At 39.7% G+C, this 19,908-nt stretch overlaps 1 protein-coding gene across 4 annotated transcripts in view; it reads right to left on the bottom strand.

The window, feature by feature from the left end:
• ccdc102a (coiled-coil domain containing 102A) overlaps positions 1 to 19,908 on the bottom strand; it is a 91,380-nt gene that overhangs the window by 4,775 nt on the left and 66,697 nt on the right. For all 4 annotated transcript variants that reach the window (XM_037095599.1, XM_037095596.1, XM_037095597.1 and 1 more), the window contains 3 exons: positions 15,379 to 15,588; positions 4,504 to 4,674; positions 1,089 to 1,192 (listed from right to left, as the gene is read on the bottom strand). In XM_037095599.1, coding sequence (XP_036951494.1) covers positions 1,089 to 1,192; positions 4,504 to 4,674; positions 15,379 to 15,588 — 485 coding nt within the window. The remainder of the gene's footprint in view (positions 1 to 1,088; positions 1,193 to 4,503; positions 4,675 to 15,378; positions 15,589 to 19,908) is intronic.

The raw sequence follows: 19,908 nt of genomic DNA on the forward strand, positions 1-19,908 counted from the left end.
TCCACTGTCTTTGTAGATTTTTATTTATAAACGTCTAGGAGTCTAGAATATCTTAAGGGGAGTTTTTTCTTCTGGTATCTAAGAGTGGCCTTAATTGAACATGTGCGGTTTAAAAAGGAACTCTGTTGGGTGTGAGTCAGGAGGGATGGGCAAAAAAAAAATTAAAGAGTAAATTTCAGAAGCAACAATACTAGCATTAGCAGTGATGTTGTATAATAATATAATATGTAATAAGAAATAAGTAATAATCAATCAATAATAATGGCTGTGTTTGTTAAGTAATAATCGTGTGTAGAAATCATGACAGATGGTTAAAAATGTATGTCATTTGGCATCAGCAGATTGAATAAGCACCTCACAGCTGAAATACTGTGATGTAAAACCTTTGAGTGTGAAATGTTCAAGGAGGGTAACGTGCAGTTGGAGGGAGTTCAGATAAAGCTCAAGGCCATATTCTGCAGAGCACTTCTGCAGAGCACTGATGAAGTTTTGGGTCGACATAATTTTAGTCCATCTCAGAGGTCTTATAGGAGGCACACTTGTACTAAATGCAGCATTAACGCAGAAACATCCACTTAAGGGCGAACACCTCATTAGCATGCATGCAGCATATCGCTCCAAAGGGAAAGCAATGCACGTCCCTAGTAAGGACAGTCATAGTGGATGTTAGCTGAAATAAGGGCACTCATGCCTCATGTAAGGAAAACTGCCGTATCAGTGATACAGTGAACCATCCGTCCAAGTGAATATATGAAAAGTACTCTGTATTTGTTATGGGCAGGGTCGCCTGCTCATCGCAGGGCCCTCATTGATGAGCAATGTGGGGGTTCAGTATCTCACTCAAGGACAGAGCTGGGATTTGAACCAGCGACCTTCCGATCGCTAGTCGACCGACTCTACCCACTGAGCTACTGTCTGATACTGTTATGCATTCAAAACCAATTCACCTAGCTGACAATGCATGGGGTTTATACGTATGGCAACAGTTTGTATGTGTAAGATTTAGCCTGTCAAGATTACTATTAACAGCTGCCATGCATGGATTCAAGAGAGCTATCCCATGAGTGTGTGTGTGTGTGTGTGTTTACCTTGACTGTAAGTGTTCCAATTGTACCTGCAGGTTCTCAGTCTGTTCCACCTGCTCATCCAGAGACCTCTGCAGCTTCCTGGTCTGGTTATGAGACTCATCCAACTTGACAGACAGACAGACACATAGACACAGACAGACAGACAGACAGACAGACAGACAGACAGACAGACAGACAGACAGACAGACAGACACACACACACACACACACACACACACACAAAGTTATCCATGTGAACATTTGGCATTTTATTGCATTTTCTCCATGGATAAGAACATAATGGCTACCAACTGGCAGAACATCCCATGTTTCTTTTTGGCATCCATGTTAACAGGTTAGGACACTGGATGAGCGACTACCCAGTTAGTAAAAGACATTAATTCAATGTTTGATTTTGGTCAGACTGGTTATTTTTGGTTGAAGTTGAAAAATCTATGTTGATGCAATATCTAATCACAGTTAACATTTCAATGTTTGAAAAACTGTTGTTGAATCAATGTAGTATAGATGATTTTTCAATGTTGAAATGCCCTACAATTAATGAACATTGTTTCAATAGCCACATTTACACCGGCTTTTGGGTGCGGCTTTAGTACACCAATTCCACCTTAATCTCAGTGTGAATCTATTGGAGGCGGCGAGGGGTGAAATTTCGCTCTGGCCCTGATCCGCCTGTGGAGGTAGTATCAGGGCTGTATTATTGGAGAACCAAACCAGTGTGAACGGTGTGGCTGCAGGTTTTAGTTACAACCAATCAAGAGCACACAATTTGAACAATCAAGTTTCTGAAGACTGAGATAAGTTGATTAAATGATTCAGGTCTGGTGTGCTGCTGCTTGGTTGAAGAGAAAACCTGCAGCCACACCAGCCCTTTATGGAATAGTTTGGACATGCCTGCTTTAAAGCTACTGTGCTCTTATGTTCAGTTCATATTGAACTGGGGTCCTGTTTGTAATGTTTGTGTCCCCTGGATTTTCAGGGCAAAGGTAGCCAGATAGTTCATTAAGATGTTTGTTCATGTTGAACTGTGGTCTTATTTCTGAAGGACAATTGCCATGTTTGTATACCCTGGAGTTTCAGGGCAAATAGATAATTTTCCACCTAAGCCAGGCAGGAAACCTAATGAAAGATGAAAAGGTGTGTGCTAAAAAAAAGTACAAAAGCGTAATTGCTTTTGAATATTTAATAAATAACTTATTGAATAATGGTCTGTTTCGTTAGGGTTTTTTTTTGTACATAAATCATGCAGTAAAGCAGCTGTTCGCAACCTTGGTGTCTTAAAAAGAAGTAAAATAATCTAATGGGGTCTTCAATGAGACATATTAAAATCATAGAAAATGTAACTGCCACGAATATTATTCATGTAATTATTTAATGATTTGTTATATATTTTATTTTTGTTCAGTTTATTTTCATGGATAATAATTTTTATTTGTCTAAGAATGAGTAGGAACTTATTTTCAACCTGAGTCAATTCACTCAGGAAGAAAAGAGTGAACAAGAAAGCAGGAGCAGGAGAAGTGTGCAAGCCTCCGATAATAAGTTTGAACCTTAAATTTGCAGAGATATTTACTGCTTAAAAGATTTCTGAAGTGGACTCATTCCCTCTCGGTTGTGTGCAGCCAGCGAGGTACGTTTATTTCTGTCACGTTGTATCGTGCATATGTGTTTATATTCTGTATTTCTGTCACATACAAATTTTGTCTTAAAATTATATGCTATGTATTTAACAGTTCGACTTTGACTTATGGTGGTTTATGACGAAGGAGAAGAATAAAGTCATCTGTAACTGAAGTTTTCTGGAGGGAGTGACAAAACAGAAAGTTGAAAAGTGTTGAAATGGCCCGTTAAAAATAAGCTTGTTTCAATGTATAATGCAATGCATATATATAGATGAATCAACGTTGATTTAATATATCATAGTTGAATAAAGGTTGATTCATTGTCAGAATTGATTGGAAATTCAATGTTATTTCAATGATGATCATAGCGAGCACTTTCAATGTACATTTCAATATCTGACATCAGTATTGATTCAATCCAACGTTATTTCAATGTTGATCATATCATAGTTGAATAAAGGTTGATTCGTTGTCAGAATTGATAAGACATTCAACATTATTTCAATGTTGACCATATCATAGTTGAATAAAGGTTCATTCATTGTCAGAGCTGATTGGACATTCAATGTTATTTCAATGTTGACCATATCATAGTTGAATAAATATTGTTTCATTGTCAGGATTGATTGGACGTTCAAAGTTATTTCAATGTTGATAATAGCGAGCACTTTCAATGTATATTTCAATATCTGACATCAGTGTTGATTACAATCTTCTGCCTGACAATACCTCAATGTTACTTCAATCAAATTTTGCTATCTGGGTAGCGTGTCCCAAGCATGTGTCAAGCGAGGCTGCAGCGGCACTTCATCTAGATATTTGGAGTTTTGCTTATTTTACCGTGACACATGTGCAATTCTCTGCAAAATTCAACCTGAAAACAACCTGTAGACAGTCATATTGATATCATACCAGCATTTCACTACAGCTTTAATATCTGTATCTGTAGAATATGTCACAGACATGAAGGGAATACACACAACAGGTAAACAAATAGGCTTCTAAAGACCTGACTACATGAAAAAAACAAGCATAAAACACACAAAAATGCTGAGTTTGAATCATGCACATGCGTCAGCTCTCCCACTACAACACCAGGTCGACTGAATAATGCCAGCACTGCAACTACTGTAGAAAGCACTTTAGACATTATAAACTATTTTAGGGAGCAGCACTTTACTGTTAGTCACTTAGTATTGGAGCAGACAGATATATCAGTCATCAGCCAATTTTGGCACAGGAACATATCCTGTCGGCCTGCGTGTTGTTGGATGCTTGCTGTAATTTCACTCCATTAAATTTCCAGTAAAGTTTACCATTTCAGTACTGACATCATTTTAGACATTTAAGTTTATTGCAAAGTATCCTGCTTCCAGAAGAAAAGCAGCATGGAGACCGAACAGTGTTATGGTGGGTACTTTTTTCTATCTTTGATCTTCATAGTCTCTTTCAAACTTAACACAGACTAAACAATGTTCTGAGTGCTGCTTGAGTAAAAACGGATGGAAAAGGGCCAGAATTCAGCATTGGTTTATGTTCCCATTCCCTGGAGCAGAACTGGAGCTCTGTGACTACTGCAGATTAATTTGATACAGGAATGGATGCCAATTGCACCCTTTCACACTGAAGACAAAAGCCAGGTTTTCTTTTCAGGTGTGAAAGAAGTGTAACTGCTGGTTGGTTAGAATGAGTGGTGGAATAGTCAGGAGCTGAAGACTATCAATAGGTGGACACTGATTTTATGAGTTTATGACTGTTATGTAAGAAATTATACTAGACAGCCATGTCCCGACCTCATCCTCAGCTTGTCCCAACTCCTTTTTCAGCTCCTCCACCCTCAGTCGTAGCTTCTTGACTTCAGCCTCATGGCTCTCCACCCTCCGGTTTGCATGGGAGAGCTCTGCTGTCTTCTCCTGAAACTGCTTCTTCAGTTTAGAGTGAATATGGCGAAGGTCAGCCAACTCCTGAGGAAAAAGCGAACAGACACAGCAGACAGGTTTCATCTTATGCAAAAACTATAAGCGTATTCCTAGGACTTAAATTAATATGCTTCATAAATGTACCAAGACAAGTAAAAAAGAGACATTAATGTAAACAACAGAAAGTTTCAGCTGAGTTCTGAGCTCAGTCAGAGTCTGAGCTGAACACAAACACATACAGGCACATTCCTATGGACATTCTGTTTGCTTGCATGCAGCTACAAAGATACACTTTGTTCATTGACTGTTAGGGGCCAATAAGCACAAATGGTCCACAGACAAATGCATGCCAATGATGCAAGGTAGAAAACACCAACTCTGTTTTTTTCTCCATCCATTTATCGGACTGTAATTTGAGGTAAATATTGTTGAGCCAACAAAAAACTCTGCTCTACAGGTTTGCATTGGGATTAGCAAAAGATGTCTGCACTTGGAGCTAATGATATCACCAATAATGCACTATTGTCCCTCACTGCACTTTCAAGTACTTTGATGGCGTTGATTTAGCCTCTCTCTCTGCTATCTGAAACTTAATGGACCCCCAGGCACGGCAGCTTCCAAGAAGCTTTGCTGAACTTGCATGGCAATGTGATGGAGAGAGATAGGACAGGAGAAAGAGACCTAAATCATACATTCATAAGATCACCAACATGTTTGACTGACATGACATTTTATGCATCTGTGAGATGTTTAGTTGATAAGAGGGAAATATTAGCTGCCTCCCCCCCGTTTGTTGCAGCCTGTGAGCTTGTCCTAATGAATATGTGGCTGCAGTGCAACAATTTAAATCAATCCCTTTAACATCCATTACTTGGTCCACACAGGAATACTGACGTGTACTGAAAACAACTGGTTTAACAGTTTGACAGACTAGGGATCAAAACAGTTCTGCATCAGCCGAGACAGTGGGTCTTTAAATATTTTCTTTGATGGCAAAAGCTTACATACAGCTGTGGTCAAAAGTGTACATACACTTATAAAGAATATGTTTACCATGGCAGTATTGAATTCCACTGGTTTCTACAGCTCTCATGTTTCTGTATTGGAGTGAGTGGGACTTCTTTGTCACAAAAGCATTCATGAAGTTCGGTTCAATAATTAATTTATAATAGGTCTACTGAAAACGTGACCAAATCTGCTTGGTCAAAAATATAGATCCCTAACCCCTAACCCTAACCCTAACCTCATTCTAAATGTTTCCTTCGAAAAATAAAAGCAGAGGTTAATGCAACTTTTCAAAATCATAATGAGTACAGGAGAGAGAGGGAGAGCCTCCTACTCATTCCCATGGTTTAAACATTCTCCCATCATTTAGGGAAGTTTAATGCTAAGCTTAAGGCAAACTTTAAAAGAACGCAACAAGCATGTCAACCACTCACCAGATTCAGAACTATTACAGCTTATAGAAGGAATAAGAAATTAAAAGACCTGTTAGTTCACACAACTCTGGACAAGAAGAAACGGTAACATGATCCCTGGTTACTTAATCATACTCCTTTTATTTTTAACAAGGGTTCAGGGTCGGGTCACCCGATCAAACAAGCCTTAACTCCGCTAACAAAGCAATGCCATCTACGCGATTCATTGTCAACACTGTTATTGTATATAGGTGAAACAGGTAGAACTCTGAAGGTCCGCATGTATGAACATCTTAATCAGATTCGAAAGAGTAGTATGGAGACTACATAGTTCAGTACACTTTACTATGCATGGCATACGAAACTTTAAATACATCGGTCTGGAAAGTAATCCGTTATTAAGTACTAACCAACGTAAACGTCTCGAGTATATTATGTTCACAAGGTATACACTATAATTTTTGGTGTAAAAGGTTTGAATGAAAAGCCACAGATCGCTCACTAACAACTGTTTAGTGTCTTCGGGTGGAGACGGCTGAGTTGGCTCACTTTTCTGTTGGTCCTTTTGATGAAGAGTGGGGGTGGTGGCGAGAAAGACACGTATTAATATATTTCATATATTAAGAAGGATTAATGAGTTGAGTTTGACAGACGACATCTCGAATAGTTGGATACTGTGCCATTAAGAGAAGGTGTTTTAAGAATTATACACCCCGTCACTATATTGACAATCATAATTCCTTATGTATTTAAATAAACAAGATTTTATCTATTCACATTTAATTGTACATTTGTGATACTGACATATCTATTTTTTTACTCTATTTCAGTGTGACTTGTATGCATGATTATTTCTTATGAGTTTTGTATTTTGATAAATAATTTCCTGATTTATTTTGGATTCATATTAATTTATTATATTGAATTTTATTTTCCAATAATCGCACTTATAATTTATGATATTTAAGATTTGATATTAGTGACACATCTCTAGGCAATCGTTAACCTGTCTCCTCTTCTCTGCCTTCAAAATAAAATTAATTAGGGGATTCCTCCAATTACATTCCTTGTTAGGAAGTTGAATTACAACTGGCAATAAAAAGTCGCCACTTTACCCTGTTGTTTTGTTTTTGTTGTGATCACTTTTAGCACTTATTTTAAAGACTAGATTTAAGCACTTAATAGCATGATCTATTATATTATTTCCAGAATATGTTTGCATGAATTTTCTTATGGCTATCCCCAAATTTATGTAGAGCATTTATTTTGAAAGTTTATACCTTTATGAATTGTCCTGCGTTATCCTTTTTTGGTTTTTTTATGCAGGGGATTGCCAGGTGACAATTCTTCACTTCGTTGCTTTGGAGTAACATCTACTGATACTATATTATAAATTATATTTTATGTATGTGAGGATGGGTTCAATGTGTGTCTTACTGCCTCCACACCTGTTCTACTTTTTTAATGTTTATTTTATAGGAGCCAACATCTGAGGAGTGACCCAACCCTGACCCCTAACCTTAACCAGTCTTTGTTTTAATGCCTTAATCACAACCAATGTGCGACCTGTATCAAAATTCTTTCCATCATTAGTCACAGGTGTCAAATATAACACTAATCATAACCATCATTGAACCAGGCACCCTAAACATAACATCTTTGGACCCTGGCGAATATTCGAATCACAACATCACAACTTAATCTGAATTTTCTTGCCTGATTTTAATTATCGCCGTCTTAATTTGGTTCTTTTTGTTTTTGTCTTTTTCTTTCACTGTTTTTACAGTGTTTTTTCTGTGTGCCAAAGGCGGTAATACAACTAATTTGTCCAAGTATTTGGCCACACAACACGGAATTGTACTCCAGCAATGCCATGTGTTTGACGCACTTAGCAGCACCAGTGCTAGCACTAGCACAGCTGGTAAAATTAAACAACTGGCCAATGTCATTTTACTCATTTGAGTATTATTTATTTGTTTACTGAGGACTCATTTGAGTATTGTTTATTCTCAGCAGGGAATATTTAAGAGTTATATTAATAAACCTGAAATTTATTTTAACAAACCAGGTTGTATTCTTTTCTGTAGTCATGCACTACTTGTTTTGTTATGTTATGATATGTTAATAACAATGTTATGGTGTTTTCTGGCTCAAAGAGGGAAAACTCACAGTTGTATGTCTCGAAAGAAACGAATGCATTTTGTGACGTAGATTACCTAGATATTACATTTTTTTTAAATGAGACTCTATAAATCAAGGGAATGGAGGGCCTACAAAACCTCTCAGCCCCGGGGCCTAACATTAGGTTAAGGCGGCCCTGTCTCCCTAGCTGACTGATCCATTTAAATGATTATAGCAAGTTGTGTGAATCAAATGTTCCTTGTAGCATGGCCTCTTAACTTCCTCTGACTGATTCTGATTGAAAACAACTGGTGACTTTTCTGGGCCCAATTAAATAGGGCTTGTTTGAATCACCCATTCGACTCCACAAACACTACAATGGGAGAGTCTAAGGAGCTCAGTGTTGATCTTAAAGATCACATTACTGATTTGCAGAAGTCAGGAAAGTCACTTGCAGCCATTTCAAAACAGCTACAGGCCCCAAAATCAACTGAACAAACAACTGTTTGTGGTATAGAGTGAATGCCACAGTTGTGTCAATACCACGATCAGGAAGAAAACAAACCTGCTGCTGAGAGAAAACTGGTAAGGATGGCCAAGAGTCAACCAAAAACCACCAAAAAGCAAGTCTCCAAAAAAATTAGCAGCTGCTGGAAGACACATGTCAGTGTCCACAGTGAGGTGTGTTTTACATCAACATGAGCCAAGAGACTGCAATGCATCACATGGACAAAGAAAGAAATCTTTTGGAGGAAAACTCAGTGGTTAGATCAAACAAAATGAGCAGCAATATGTTTGGAGGAGAGGAGGTGAGGCCTATAACCCCAAGAACACCTACTGTCAAGCATGGTGCTGATAGTATTATGCTGTGGGGCTGTTATGCTGCCAGTGGATCTGCTGCTGTAACAGATGTGAGTGGAATAATGAAGAAGGAGGGTTATCTCCAAATTCTTCTGAGAAAGCTAAAATCATTGCAGAAGATCGGGTTTTTGGGTGCAGTTGGGTGCACGCATGCATGCATGCATAGAATCAGATATGGAAATCTATCTGATCTATACAACTACAGCTCATTTAGACAGCCTTCCTCCATGCGAACGCACTAAAAGAAAGAAATATTACAATTCTCCCTCCCCCCTCTGCAATACTGAATTTAACATTAATGAAGACAGCAAAGTCTGTCTCCCTTGCACACACAGACAGATACACACACACGCACACACGCGCGCACACACACACACACACACACACACACACACACAAAATGAAAATCAGAATTGGGTTTATAATCAATCAGGGCTGGCCAAGGCAGTGGGGAGGGGCCTTTGGGCACTGCTCCAACCAGATTGGTGAGAACAGATCAACTCAATAAAATACTGAAGCAAGGGAGGAAATGAATCAATGAAACAGTAAGCACCAAGTGGGGCGTGAACAGTGAAGCAGGTCGAATTTGTCTTCAAAATAAGAGCATTACATTGCACCCCACTGGAGTGTAGAACTGGGCTCTTAGTCGGGGGCTTTTAATTTGAAAGTAGTGATTGTTAGTAGCTTGCTGCTATAACAACAAGCAGACAATGAAAACAGCTACAGAAACCGATGCTAGCATCTCCTGGACCTAGCCGCAAAAAGGACAGCCAAATTGGCAGCTTGCTGCCCAGTATAAAAATGGCTACAGTCTACCAATACAAAGTTATTGTCAGCTCCTGGCTGGTAATATCACAAACTGGCATGGTTTATCATGGCCAGTGACAGGATGGCTCTACAGCCGGTGATTCAAACCACCAGAACATGACTAGTACCAACTTCAGAGCATCAGTGACATCAGTGAAGTGAGATATCTGCTCAGAGCACTAAGATACTAAAAGACAACACCAACCTAGCCACAAGCTGTTCACCCTGCTCCCATCTGACAACAGATAAAGAAGCATCTGCTGCCATACGAGCAGACTACAGAGCAGCTTCTTTTTGGAGTCTCAAGGTTTGAAGCAGTAAAGACATAAAAGCCCCATTCACACTGCTGTTTGCATGTGGAAATCCCGCACCAATTCTCCACCTTCTCTTCTATGAGAAAGTTTCAGATGCAGCGAGGGGTGAAATTTTGCTCCGGAGCTGATCAGCCTCTAGATGTAGTATCAGGGCTGTATTATTGGTGAACCAAACCAGTGTGAATGAATAAGCCGGCGGCGCAGATCGGGGGCGTGTCGATCGGACGGTCGGTTAAGTACAAAGGTCCCTCACTCAACTTAATAGCCTACAGAGAACATTACAGGACCAAACAACAGTAAGGTAGTAACTGCAACTGTCTTTGGCAACTTGTATGAGGAAAAAAAAATTCCACAACTACCTAGAGAAGTGTCTGTCTTCCCGCCCGTCCTACCGACTCTTGGTCACATTTCTGCCCTAAAAACAGCATCTGTCACCGGCAAAAAACTTTAACTCACTGGGTGTTTGTGATGAAAATAAATCACTGAAACCATCAGCCCTCTGGACTGAGACTTCAACGAACTTTCCCCCAGGAAAACAGCCTCCCTCCACACGAGTGAGGGAGTCAGACATCTTCTAGTTTACTGATGGCGACGATGTAATTTAGCACAAATAACACAACTTTGTCATTTTCCAGAATGTTTGGTGGGTCAGGATCTCAATCACAACACATTATAACAGCATCCATATGATTATAAACTGTCATAGGGTTTAGATTGACAGGGGAGACACCAGGGAAACACCTTGAAAACACACCGATATCATCATGATGTGTACTGCACGCCTCTTTAGGAGCCGTAATGCCAGCTTTCTGTGTGAGTTACACAGCGGCTCATCATTAAGGCAGAGATGCTTTGCTCTGTGTGAATCACCAATGGTGGAGAATTGGCGAACCACCGCTGCAGAGATAATCCACAATCACTGTGTAGGAATGGCTACTGTCCGAGCCGCAAAATGTTTCCCCCATCAAAAACACTACATGACACACAGACAGATAAACAGAAAGAGCTATGAAGGAAAATTGATGATGGTTAAACAAACATGCACACAGAACTGGGGTTATACAAGAACCGAGTGTGTGTGACATAGGTCTTGCAGTAACATATAAAGCTGTGGTCAAACTTCACAACTTTCTGTCTAATCTAGAGTGTTGCAGTGTTGTGCTTTGCACACTACATACAATAACAGGGGTCGCACACAAGATCTGTGTCTCAATTCAGGGTCTGCATCCTTTGAAGGGCAATTATGTCACAACGACGCACGTAGGCTGTCCCAATTCAAAGGCTCCTCGAAACGCAGCCAACAAATGCGGTCATCTTTTCCCTCTTCCTGGAGGATGCACCGCCACAATCCTTCGTGGCTATAAATTGCCCAAGATTCTTTGCGGGCCGAAAAGAGTAAGTAAATAAATAAAAAACTGCGACCTCAAGTGGCACAGATCTCGCATTTAAAATCTAAGTATTGGGTCTATACTCGGTTTTTACTCATTTAAACATAAAACATCAGATATGTTAAACCTCAAGGGACCTTAAAACCTCAAAATGTCAGTTATAATACGTTGGTAATGCTTAGCTTGATGCCTTTGGAATTAAAGCCTTAAAAGCCTTTACTTTCAAATGTTAGACGTTCACACGTTGACTTATATCTTATATCTTATTGGGACTGTTGAGATGTTATAGACTTTTTTTTTTACCTCATATACATAAATGGACCAAGATGAACAAATTTAGATTAAGCTGTGATCTCTGCTTTATTTCCAGGCTGTAGAACTGTAAAAACTCTAGTTAAACATTTGGATTGAATAAAGAGCTAAGTTTATGATTATCCTCATGATGATTATATTTTTTGCTGTATTACAACCCGTTTGTCTGTTGACATAACACAAAACATCTTTAATAATAAGCCCATTTGTCAGACCTGATGTCACTTTTTGTAAATCTTTGCATGCCTGTGTTAATGTGATATTGTGTTTACCATTTCTTTAGCTTTCTCTGTGTTCAGAACAGTTCTGGAAACAATGGAAACAGCCCTAGCAGGCCAGAAACAAGTGGGACCATTTGAAGACAAGTACAAAGTAGGTGCAGGTTTGAATGATGATGTTGAAACTAAATTATGTTTGTTTTACCCATGCAAGTTAATAAATAATTTGCTGAAAATCGCTGACATGATTGATGACCGCCTCAGGAATTTTAATATTCAGGGACAGGAGAGAGGGTCAGGAGGAGGCCCAAAGCAGCTACTTGGACGTGGTTTGTCGTCTTGGATGAGGTCTTTGGACAGAGGCCTACCAGTGCACCCCCTGTCCGAACTGCCTCCATCCCTGAGGACACACCATGGCTAAGTGCCACAGCGGGTGACCAGGAGGAGGAGAGCCAGCCAGGGCCGAGGAGAATAAAGGAGGACATGAGGCTGCAGAGGGAGGATGGATGGAGAGGCTCTTCTCTCTGCTCCAGAGGACTATCATTACATTATTTATGTTGTTATTTAGATACTTTATGATTTATTTTTTAATTATTTGTTCATAATTGTTCATTTCATATAATTTATGAGATAAAATAATGTTCTATTGTTACACATTGTCTATTTCATTTGGTATTTACAACTTAAGTACAATTTATAACCGGGTTAGCGAACAGCATCAAGTGCTACTAGTCAGGGACAACAAGGGATTGAATGTTTGCTACAGCACATGCTACAGTGCTGTGTTGTAAGGTGTCTGCTGGTGTTGCATAACTTTTGGTGTGAGATGTGGAGCATGTTAAGACGTCTAAAACACAGTGTAAAGTTCTGACCCCATGGTATTAGCTGTCAATGCCAACTCTCCATTCATGGAGCCCTGTAATTCTTGGACCAAATGTGTTTGCGTCTTCGGTACTGGCAAGTCAAGGGTAGCTTGAGCAATGAAGCTGCATGTTTAAATCGACCAAAGTTCTCTTATAAAGACCCTGGTGTCAGTGGGACATAATCTGGGTCGGTACTCAGGGTGTTTAGGGGTGTAGTCTCCTCTGTCCACCACATCATCCATCAACTGGTTTTGCAGTTCTGACTCGATCGACGGCTGCCATGTCATTAAGATTTTTTTTAAGAAAGAGGCAAGAACTATAATGTCAAAATATGATTATGATAATAATAAATCATTAAACAAACAAAACTATCTACCTAAACTGGTGGCAGTTTGAGTGGTTAAGAGCACATGCCATATATGCAGCAGACCCCAGTTCGAAATCCTGGCAGGAGGACCTTTGCTGCTTGTCACATACCCCCTCTCTCTCCCATTTCCTGTCCATCCACTGTCAATGTCAAGGTGTCTATGCCTGAAAAAAATATTTAAATTATCTACCAAACACTTTAAATAGGAATAATGCTTTTAAAATTAAAATTAAAACATATGTGGCACTCAACAGTTTATGTATATGTCTAGCATTAATGTCATATATCGATATGTTAATTACCCCAAACTGTTAGCTAGCTAATAATGATAATAATGATAACATTACTGTGGGTTCAATAACAGGTTTACCTCTCCACAGTCCTCTCTAAACCAGAGATAAACCAGAGCCGCTTCTCCTCTTCCTCCACAAGGAGGAGGATTAAAAAGGAAATCAGGAATTCCTGTAGCTCTAATACAGTATATTTGACATTCAAACTTTACTCTTCTTGTCACTTTCACATAGGAGTGGGTGCATTGATCCAAATATCGTTAATATTGATTCCAGTGTTGATATTGATATAGATCAGAACCAGTGTAATGAGATTGATACTTAAGTTTCAGTTTCTCTCCTGTATGCACTGTGGTGGTTTCATTAAAGTGGCGACCTGGCTGTCTGTGTCCGCTGCTTTCATGCGCTGCTCCTCAGCATGGAGCGGCACACTTTGCTCCTCCTCATCCCTCTTGTGATTTGATGTTGTACCGTTATGTGTCTCAGCAGCACCAGGCAAACAAGGAAGCAGGCTCAGCTAGCAACACACAAGCAACACGGAGCTGAAGAATGTCAGAGAGGAAGAGGTACGCTCTGTGGTTATATTTTCAGGCTGAAAAATTACACAGCGATGACCTGTATTATTTGTAAGACGGGAGTAAAATACAGCGGTAACACTACAGATTTGTTCAAGCACATGAAAAATCATGCAAAAGAAAACGAGGAACTGCAGAAACGGAGAGAGGAGAAGAATCCCCCACTCCCTCACCAGACAGACCCAGGCCCCCTACCCAGAGGCAGAGGTCATTGGCAGAGGCCTTTCAGTCTGACAGAGAATATCCAGGTTTATAGTAGTGCTGATATTGGCCCTGTATTTACTTGGTATCAGATCAATAACAAAATTTGCAGTATGACCCTTACGGACCTGGGCTGCATAAATAGTGACGTACGGGTAGGGGCGGTAACATCTGGTGACGCAGCCAGGAAATGCTCTGAAGGCTAGACTGACCCACTGATGCAACCTCGCAGGTCTCTTTGAAGGAAGACCTGGCCTTTGCAGGCTGTAAAGGCTGGGTCTTTCAAAGGATGCAGACCCTGAATTGAGACACAGCCAAGATCAAACATGCGAGACATGACACAGGAGTGACATGATCTAAGCGGTCTGGGCTGTCTGGGTGCTGATTTTCAGCATAAAACCCCCAAGAAGATAAAGAACAGAATATGAGTGAGAGGATAGATAAGAATGTGCACAGTAATGTAAGCACAGATTTTGCACCAAAATGTGAAAGTAACCGCTTGTATTGTGGTTCAGGAAGGACAACACAGATACAAACAATGAACAGCCTGTGCACACACAGAGACCTGTCCTAACAAAGATGAAACTTCTACAGAAAACACAATCAGTCTTTTTCTCTATTCTCAAACACACACACACACACACACACACACACACACACACACACACACACACTGCTGACAGTGCTCCAAAGAGTCAAGGTCAGAGCAAAAACTCATTTAAAGAAGATCTCATCAATGTGTATGTTTTGGCATGATGAGAACAATTTTGAAGTCCAAGTTGTCTTCAGGGGCCATGCTGTTTATCTCAGTCTTGGGTTAATTTGGTGAGGAACATGAAAGCTAAAAGAAATGATGGACAAAACTATGAAAATAGGTTATTATAAAGTGGAATTTTCAGAGCAAAAATTTCAGAACCTGAATTAAAGAGACAATAGGGGGGCTTTCTGTTGGGGGAAAAAATCTACTTCAGTTCACTGTAAAGCAGTGGGATATCTTAAATATTGTCTGCCCACCTTGTTTCTCTCAAACAGCTCGCTCTGAATGGCCTTGAAGTCGGTGTCAAGTGCAGAGGCGGCCTGTCGGCGTTTCTTGGCCAATTGCTCCTCCAGGTCTTCAGCTTGAGCCCTCAGCTTTTTATTGTCCCTCTCCAGGGCGAGCTTCTCTGTTTCCAAGCGCTCCCTGCGCCCCCACTCTGCAGCATTCTCCACCTGCAGCCTCTCCATCTAATGGAGAGACAGAGAGATAAATGGTTAAAAAAAATCTTTTGCGGAGGAAAGGCTGCACAGACTTGTTTGAGTTGCGAGTCAAGTCTGGTACAATTCTGATGCAGTTTATATCGCCACGTTGGTCTTCTTAGAATATCAAATTTAAATTGCTCCAGGACTCATTTCTACTTGGGAAACAGCAAGAAAGCCATCATCAAAGCCATCCTTGTTACAGAATGGTGGAAATTCCCCATGAAGTCAGAATTGCTGTTTAAGTGGGGCTTTTTCCATATCTCACCTATTATATACTGCCAAAATAGAGGCAAAAACAAAGCTTTTGTTGGCATTCTTTAAATGGTATATTTATTTATGGTATGGAGTTTGAAACTTCCAGGAAATTCATTCAAATGTTAATGACTCATCCTGCGCTCAGCACTACACTGATTATTTGTCCAATAAACTCTTTATTAGGAGGCCAAGCCCAAGGGGCCGAGAGAACGTGTATGCAAGCAGACGCATTTCCTAGGACCAGCGGTGCTAGGAACCCTATTGTAATTAGGGGGCCAAGTCCGAGGGGCCGAGGGAACGCATATGCAAGCAGATGCATTTCCTATGACCAGCGGTGCTAGGAACCCTATTGTAATTGTAAAGATTTTTATTTTTCTCCTGCTAAAAGTGGTGCTGCAGGCTAAACTGTGCAAGGGAAGGCGGTGCAATTTGGAGGGTTGGTGCAGACACCTTCACGTACCTCAGAAACAAAAAACTACATATATCGGCCTGCAGGGGGCGGTATAACCTAGGTCAATGCATATTTGCCTATAACTCCCACACCATATGTAACGCATTCAAAAATCCCTTGTATCACCTAATTCAATGAATGGAGCTGAATCACTTTGCAATGGCCACGCCCACTTCCGAGATTTTTTTCACAAAATTGCAAAAACTGGAAAACCTACTTTTTCAAACTCCTCCTTGGGATTTTGTCCGATCTGTGTGATACTTGGCACGTATACTCTTCAGCTAGACCTGATCTAACGTCATCAAAAGTATTTCGCTCAGTCAAAAAAGGCACAAATAATTAACGAACAAATTTCTCTAGCTATCTATAAAAATGCAAACTGTTTGATATCTCGGTCAAACTAAATGTTATTAACACCAAATTTGAGATCCATGGTTGCCATGACACTGGGAAGGAATGAGCTGAATTTGGCAAATTTTGCCCATGAGGGTGTGCTAAAAATATGGAAAGTTTATATCTCTTGAACGGCTACACCGATTTTTACGAGATTTGGTTGGTATGATGTAGGGCCAATCCTGAGGCCTTATCTTGAAAGTGGTCATGACTGGTAAATGCGGGCCTGGCTTATTACAAAATAAACAACAAACATTAATTCTAGCCAAACTACTATGCTGAGAGCTCTGACTGCACATGTACTCCAATAGGTGCCACTATAATGGATACAATTGTGGTTTTGATTGTAACTTCTGCATTTTAAATAACAAACCTTATATCCAAATTCGCAAACCTTATATCCACATGTTCCCTGAATAGAGCTGGGTTTTCTGACATAAGACACGCCCACTTCTGCTGCACGTTTCATTCGCTAAATTATTTTGGTAAAACTGTTTTGTTCATATTCTTGATCTAGGCTACTTCTTTCTCCCTGAAAATTATAAACATAATATTAAAACAATAAGAAAAATAAAACAATAAACATAATAATAATAATAATAATAATAATAATAATAATAATAATAATAACAATAATAATAACAATAATAATAAAGATAGAAGGCCTGTAGTTAATAATAGGCGTCAGCAACTCTCGATATGAGAGCAGCACATCAGGCGCGTCGTTACACCTGGGTATCCAGGGCTATAGAACTCCAGGCCGTAAGCATCATTTGGACCGCTGGATTTTGAACTCTATAATCTCTCATGTAAATACACAATTGAATGATAAATGCATTCAGTGTGTCAGTATATATACAGTCATGGAAAAAATTATTAGACCACCCTTGTTTTCTTCAATTTCTTGTTCATTTTAATGTCTGGTTCAACTAAAGGTACATTTGTTTGGACAAATATAATGATAACAACAAAAATAGCTCGTAAGAGTTTAATTTAAGAGCTGATATCTAGCCATTTTCCATGGTTTTCTTGATAGTAACCAAAATCACTTAAGTTCTTACATCAATAGCTATGGCACTGTACTGCCAAAAACACTGCTTTTAAGCATTCCATGTTTTCTTTTCTGTTTGCTTTAAACACATGATACACACAGGAGTTAGTACTTGATTGCGTAACCATTGTTTTTGATGACTGAAGCCATGCGTCTTGGCATGCTCTCCACCAGCTTCTGACATTGTTCTGCTGTCACAGCAGCCCATTCCTGTTGCACAAATTCAAACAAATTTGCTTTGTTTTTGGGCTTGTGGTTCTCCATTTTGAGTTTGATGATTTTCCATAGGTTTTCAACTGGATTCAGATCTGGTGATTGAGCAGGCCAAGGCATGGTGCGAATGTTGTGGTTCTCCATCCAGGCTTTAACTGACCTTGCTGTGTGGCAAGGGGCATTGTCTTGTTGGAAAATCCAGTCATTCGAGGCAGGAAAGAGTTTTCCAGCTGATGGAAGAAGACTGTTTTCAAGAGTAGCCCTGTACATGACCTGGTTCATTCGCCCTTCACACAATTGCATTTGCCCTGTTCCACTCATACTGAAACAACCCCAGATCATCACTGATCCACCCCCATGTTTTACTGTAGGGGCAAGACAGTCTGGTTTGTAGGCTTCTCCAGGCCTCCTCCTAACCAGTAAGTTAGCTGGAGTGGGCATCAACTCAAAATTGGATTCATCACTGAAGAGAACCTTAGCCCAATCATCAACAGTCCAATCCTTGTGATCCCTAGCAAAGAGTAACCGGGCCTTCCTGTGCCTTTCGTTGATGAAGGGCTTCTTCCGTGCTCTGTGTGACTTCAGACCAGCTTCAACAAGTCGGTTTCGAACTGTTCTTGCCGAACAAGTCACATTTCTCGACAGTGCCCACTCATTTTGAAGGTCCCTGGAGGTCTGACGACGATTCCTGGCACAGGAACGGGCGAGTGCACGGTCATCTCGTGGGGTAGAGAGACGTTTCCTGCCGCGGCCAGGTAGCAATTTGGTAGTGCCGTGTTCGGCTTGTTTTTTCTTGTTGTAATGAACAGCTGTCTTGGAGATCTTTAGTTTTTTTGCTACCTGTCTCTCACTCATGCCAATTTCCAGCAGTGCCAAGATGGCTGCCTTTGTGGCTTCACATAATTCTTTTGTTTTAGGCATTATGTGAGAGCTGACAACTTCTGAGTTGTGCTATGGCTTGAATGTAAGCAGGAAACCACTCTAAGCCTTTGCATGTGCAGTGCTGCTTATGACATGAAATGGCCTCTTATATACCCTGGGAATACAATTAAGCTTAAGAATGTCAAATAGGACATAAAGTATTATGTGATCAGCTGCATTTTTTGTCGTGTTCATTGTATTATACCTTTAGTGGTACCAGGTACAAGGGTGGTCTAATAATTTTTTCCATGACTGTATATATATATATATATATATATATATATATATATATATATATATATATATATATATATATATATATATATATATATATATATATATATATATATATCAATACTCATATCATCATACATAGTAAACCATAATTATTGCATATATTTACACAAGATTTTAATGGAGAAAACTCAGCTTACAATCAAAAATAACTTATTTGATTATGAAACATTTTATTTATATAATTCATATATAATATATAAAATATATATAATAAAAATCGAAAAAGCTGGAAACGAGCTGATCTAAAAAAAAAAAATGAAGAGCTGTTGTGATCCCTACTTTTTCAAGGTAACTGAAGCAACACTGTCTGCGGGGCTAAAACCCCAGATGTTTTGCACTCCTAGTGACGCAACTGCATAAGCCTCTGTCCAGATGCAGATGTGTGTCAATATAGTAGGGTATGTTCTCTATATGGGAGAGGCTTTTATTTAACGCTGAACAAATCTTATCTTATCTTATCTTATATGCTCAGCAAAGATGGAAAAATATAATATAGTCAACTCATTATTACTGTTTAAAAGAGTTATAGAGAGAAAGAGCCGGATCTGTAGCACACATTCATTTAAGTTTACTAGCGATTAAACTTATAAATAAATGTGTTGCTCCGGCCAGAGACTGTAGCCATACAGGCTCCAGCTCTTTCCTTGGGTCAGTCTGAGCTCAATGGTCAGGCTCGAACAGCTCTGTCCAGACGTGCAACCCTAACCCAGCATTTCATTAAGAA

This window comes from Acanthopagrus latus, chromosome 4 (assembly GCF_904848185.1).
Source record: "Acanthopagrus latus isolate v.2019 chromosome 4, fAcaLat1.1, whole genome shotgun sequence".
In the NCBI taxonomy this organism is placed as follows: Eukaryota; Metazoa; Chordata; class Actinopteri; order Spariformes; family Sparidae; genus Acanthopagrus; species Acanthopagrus latus.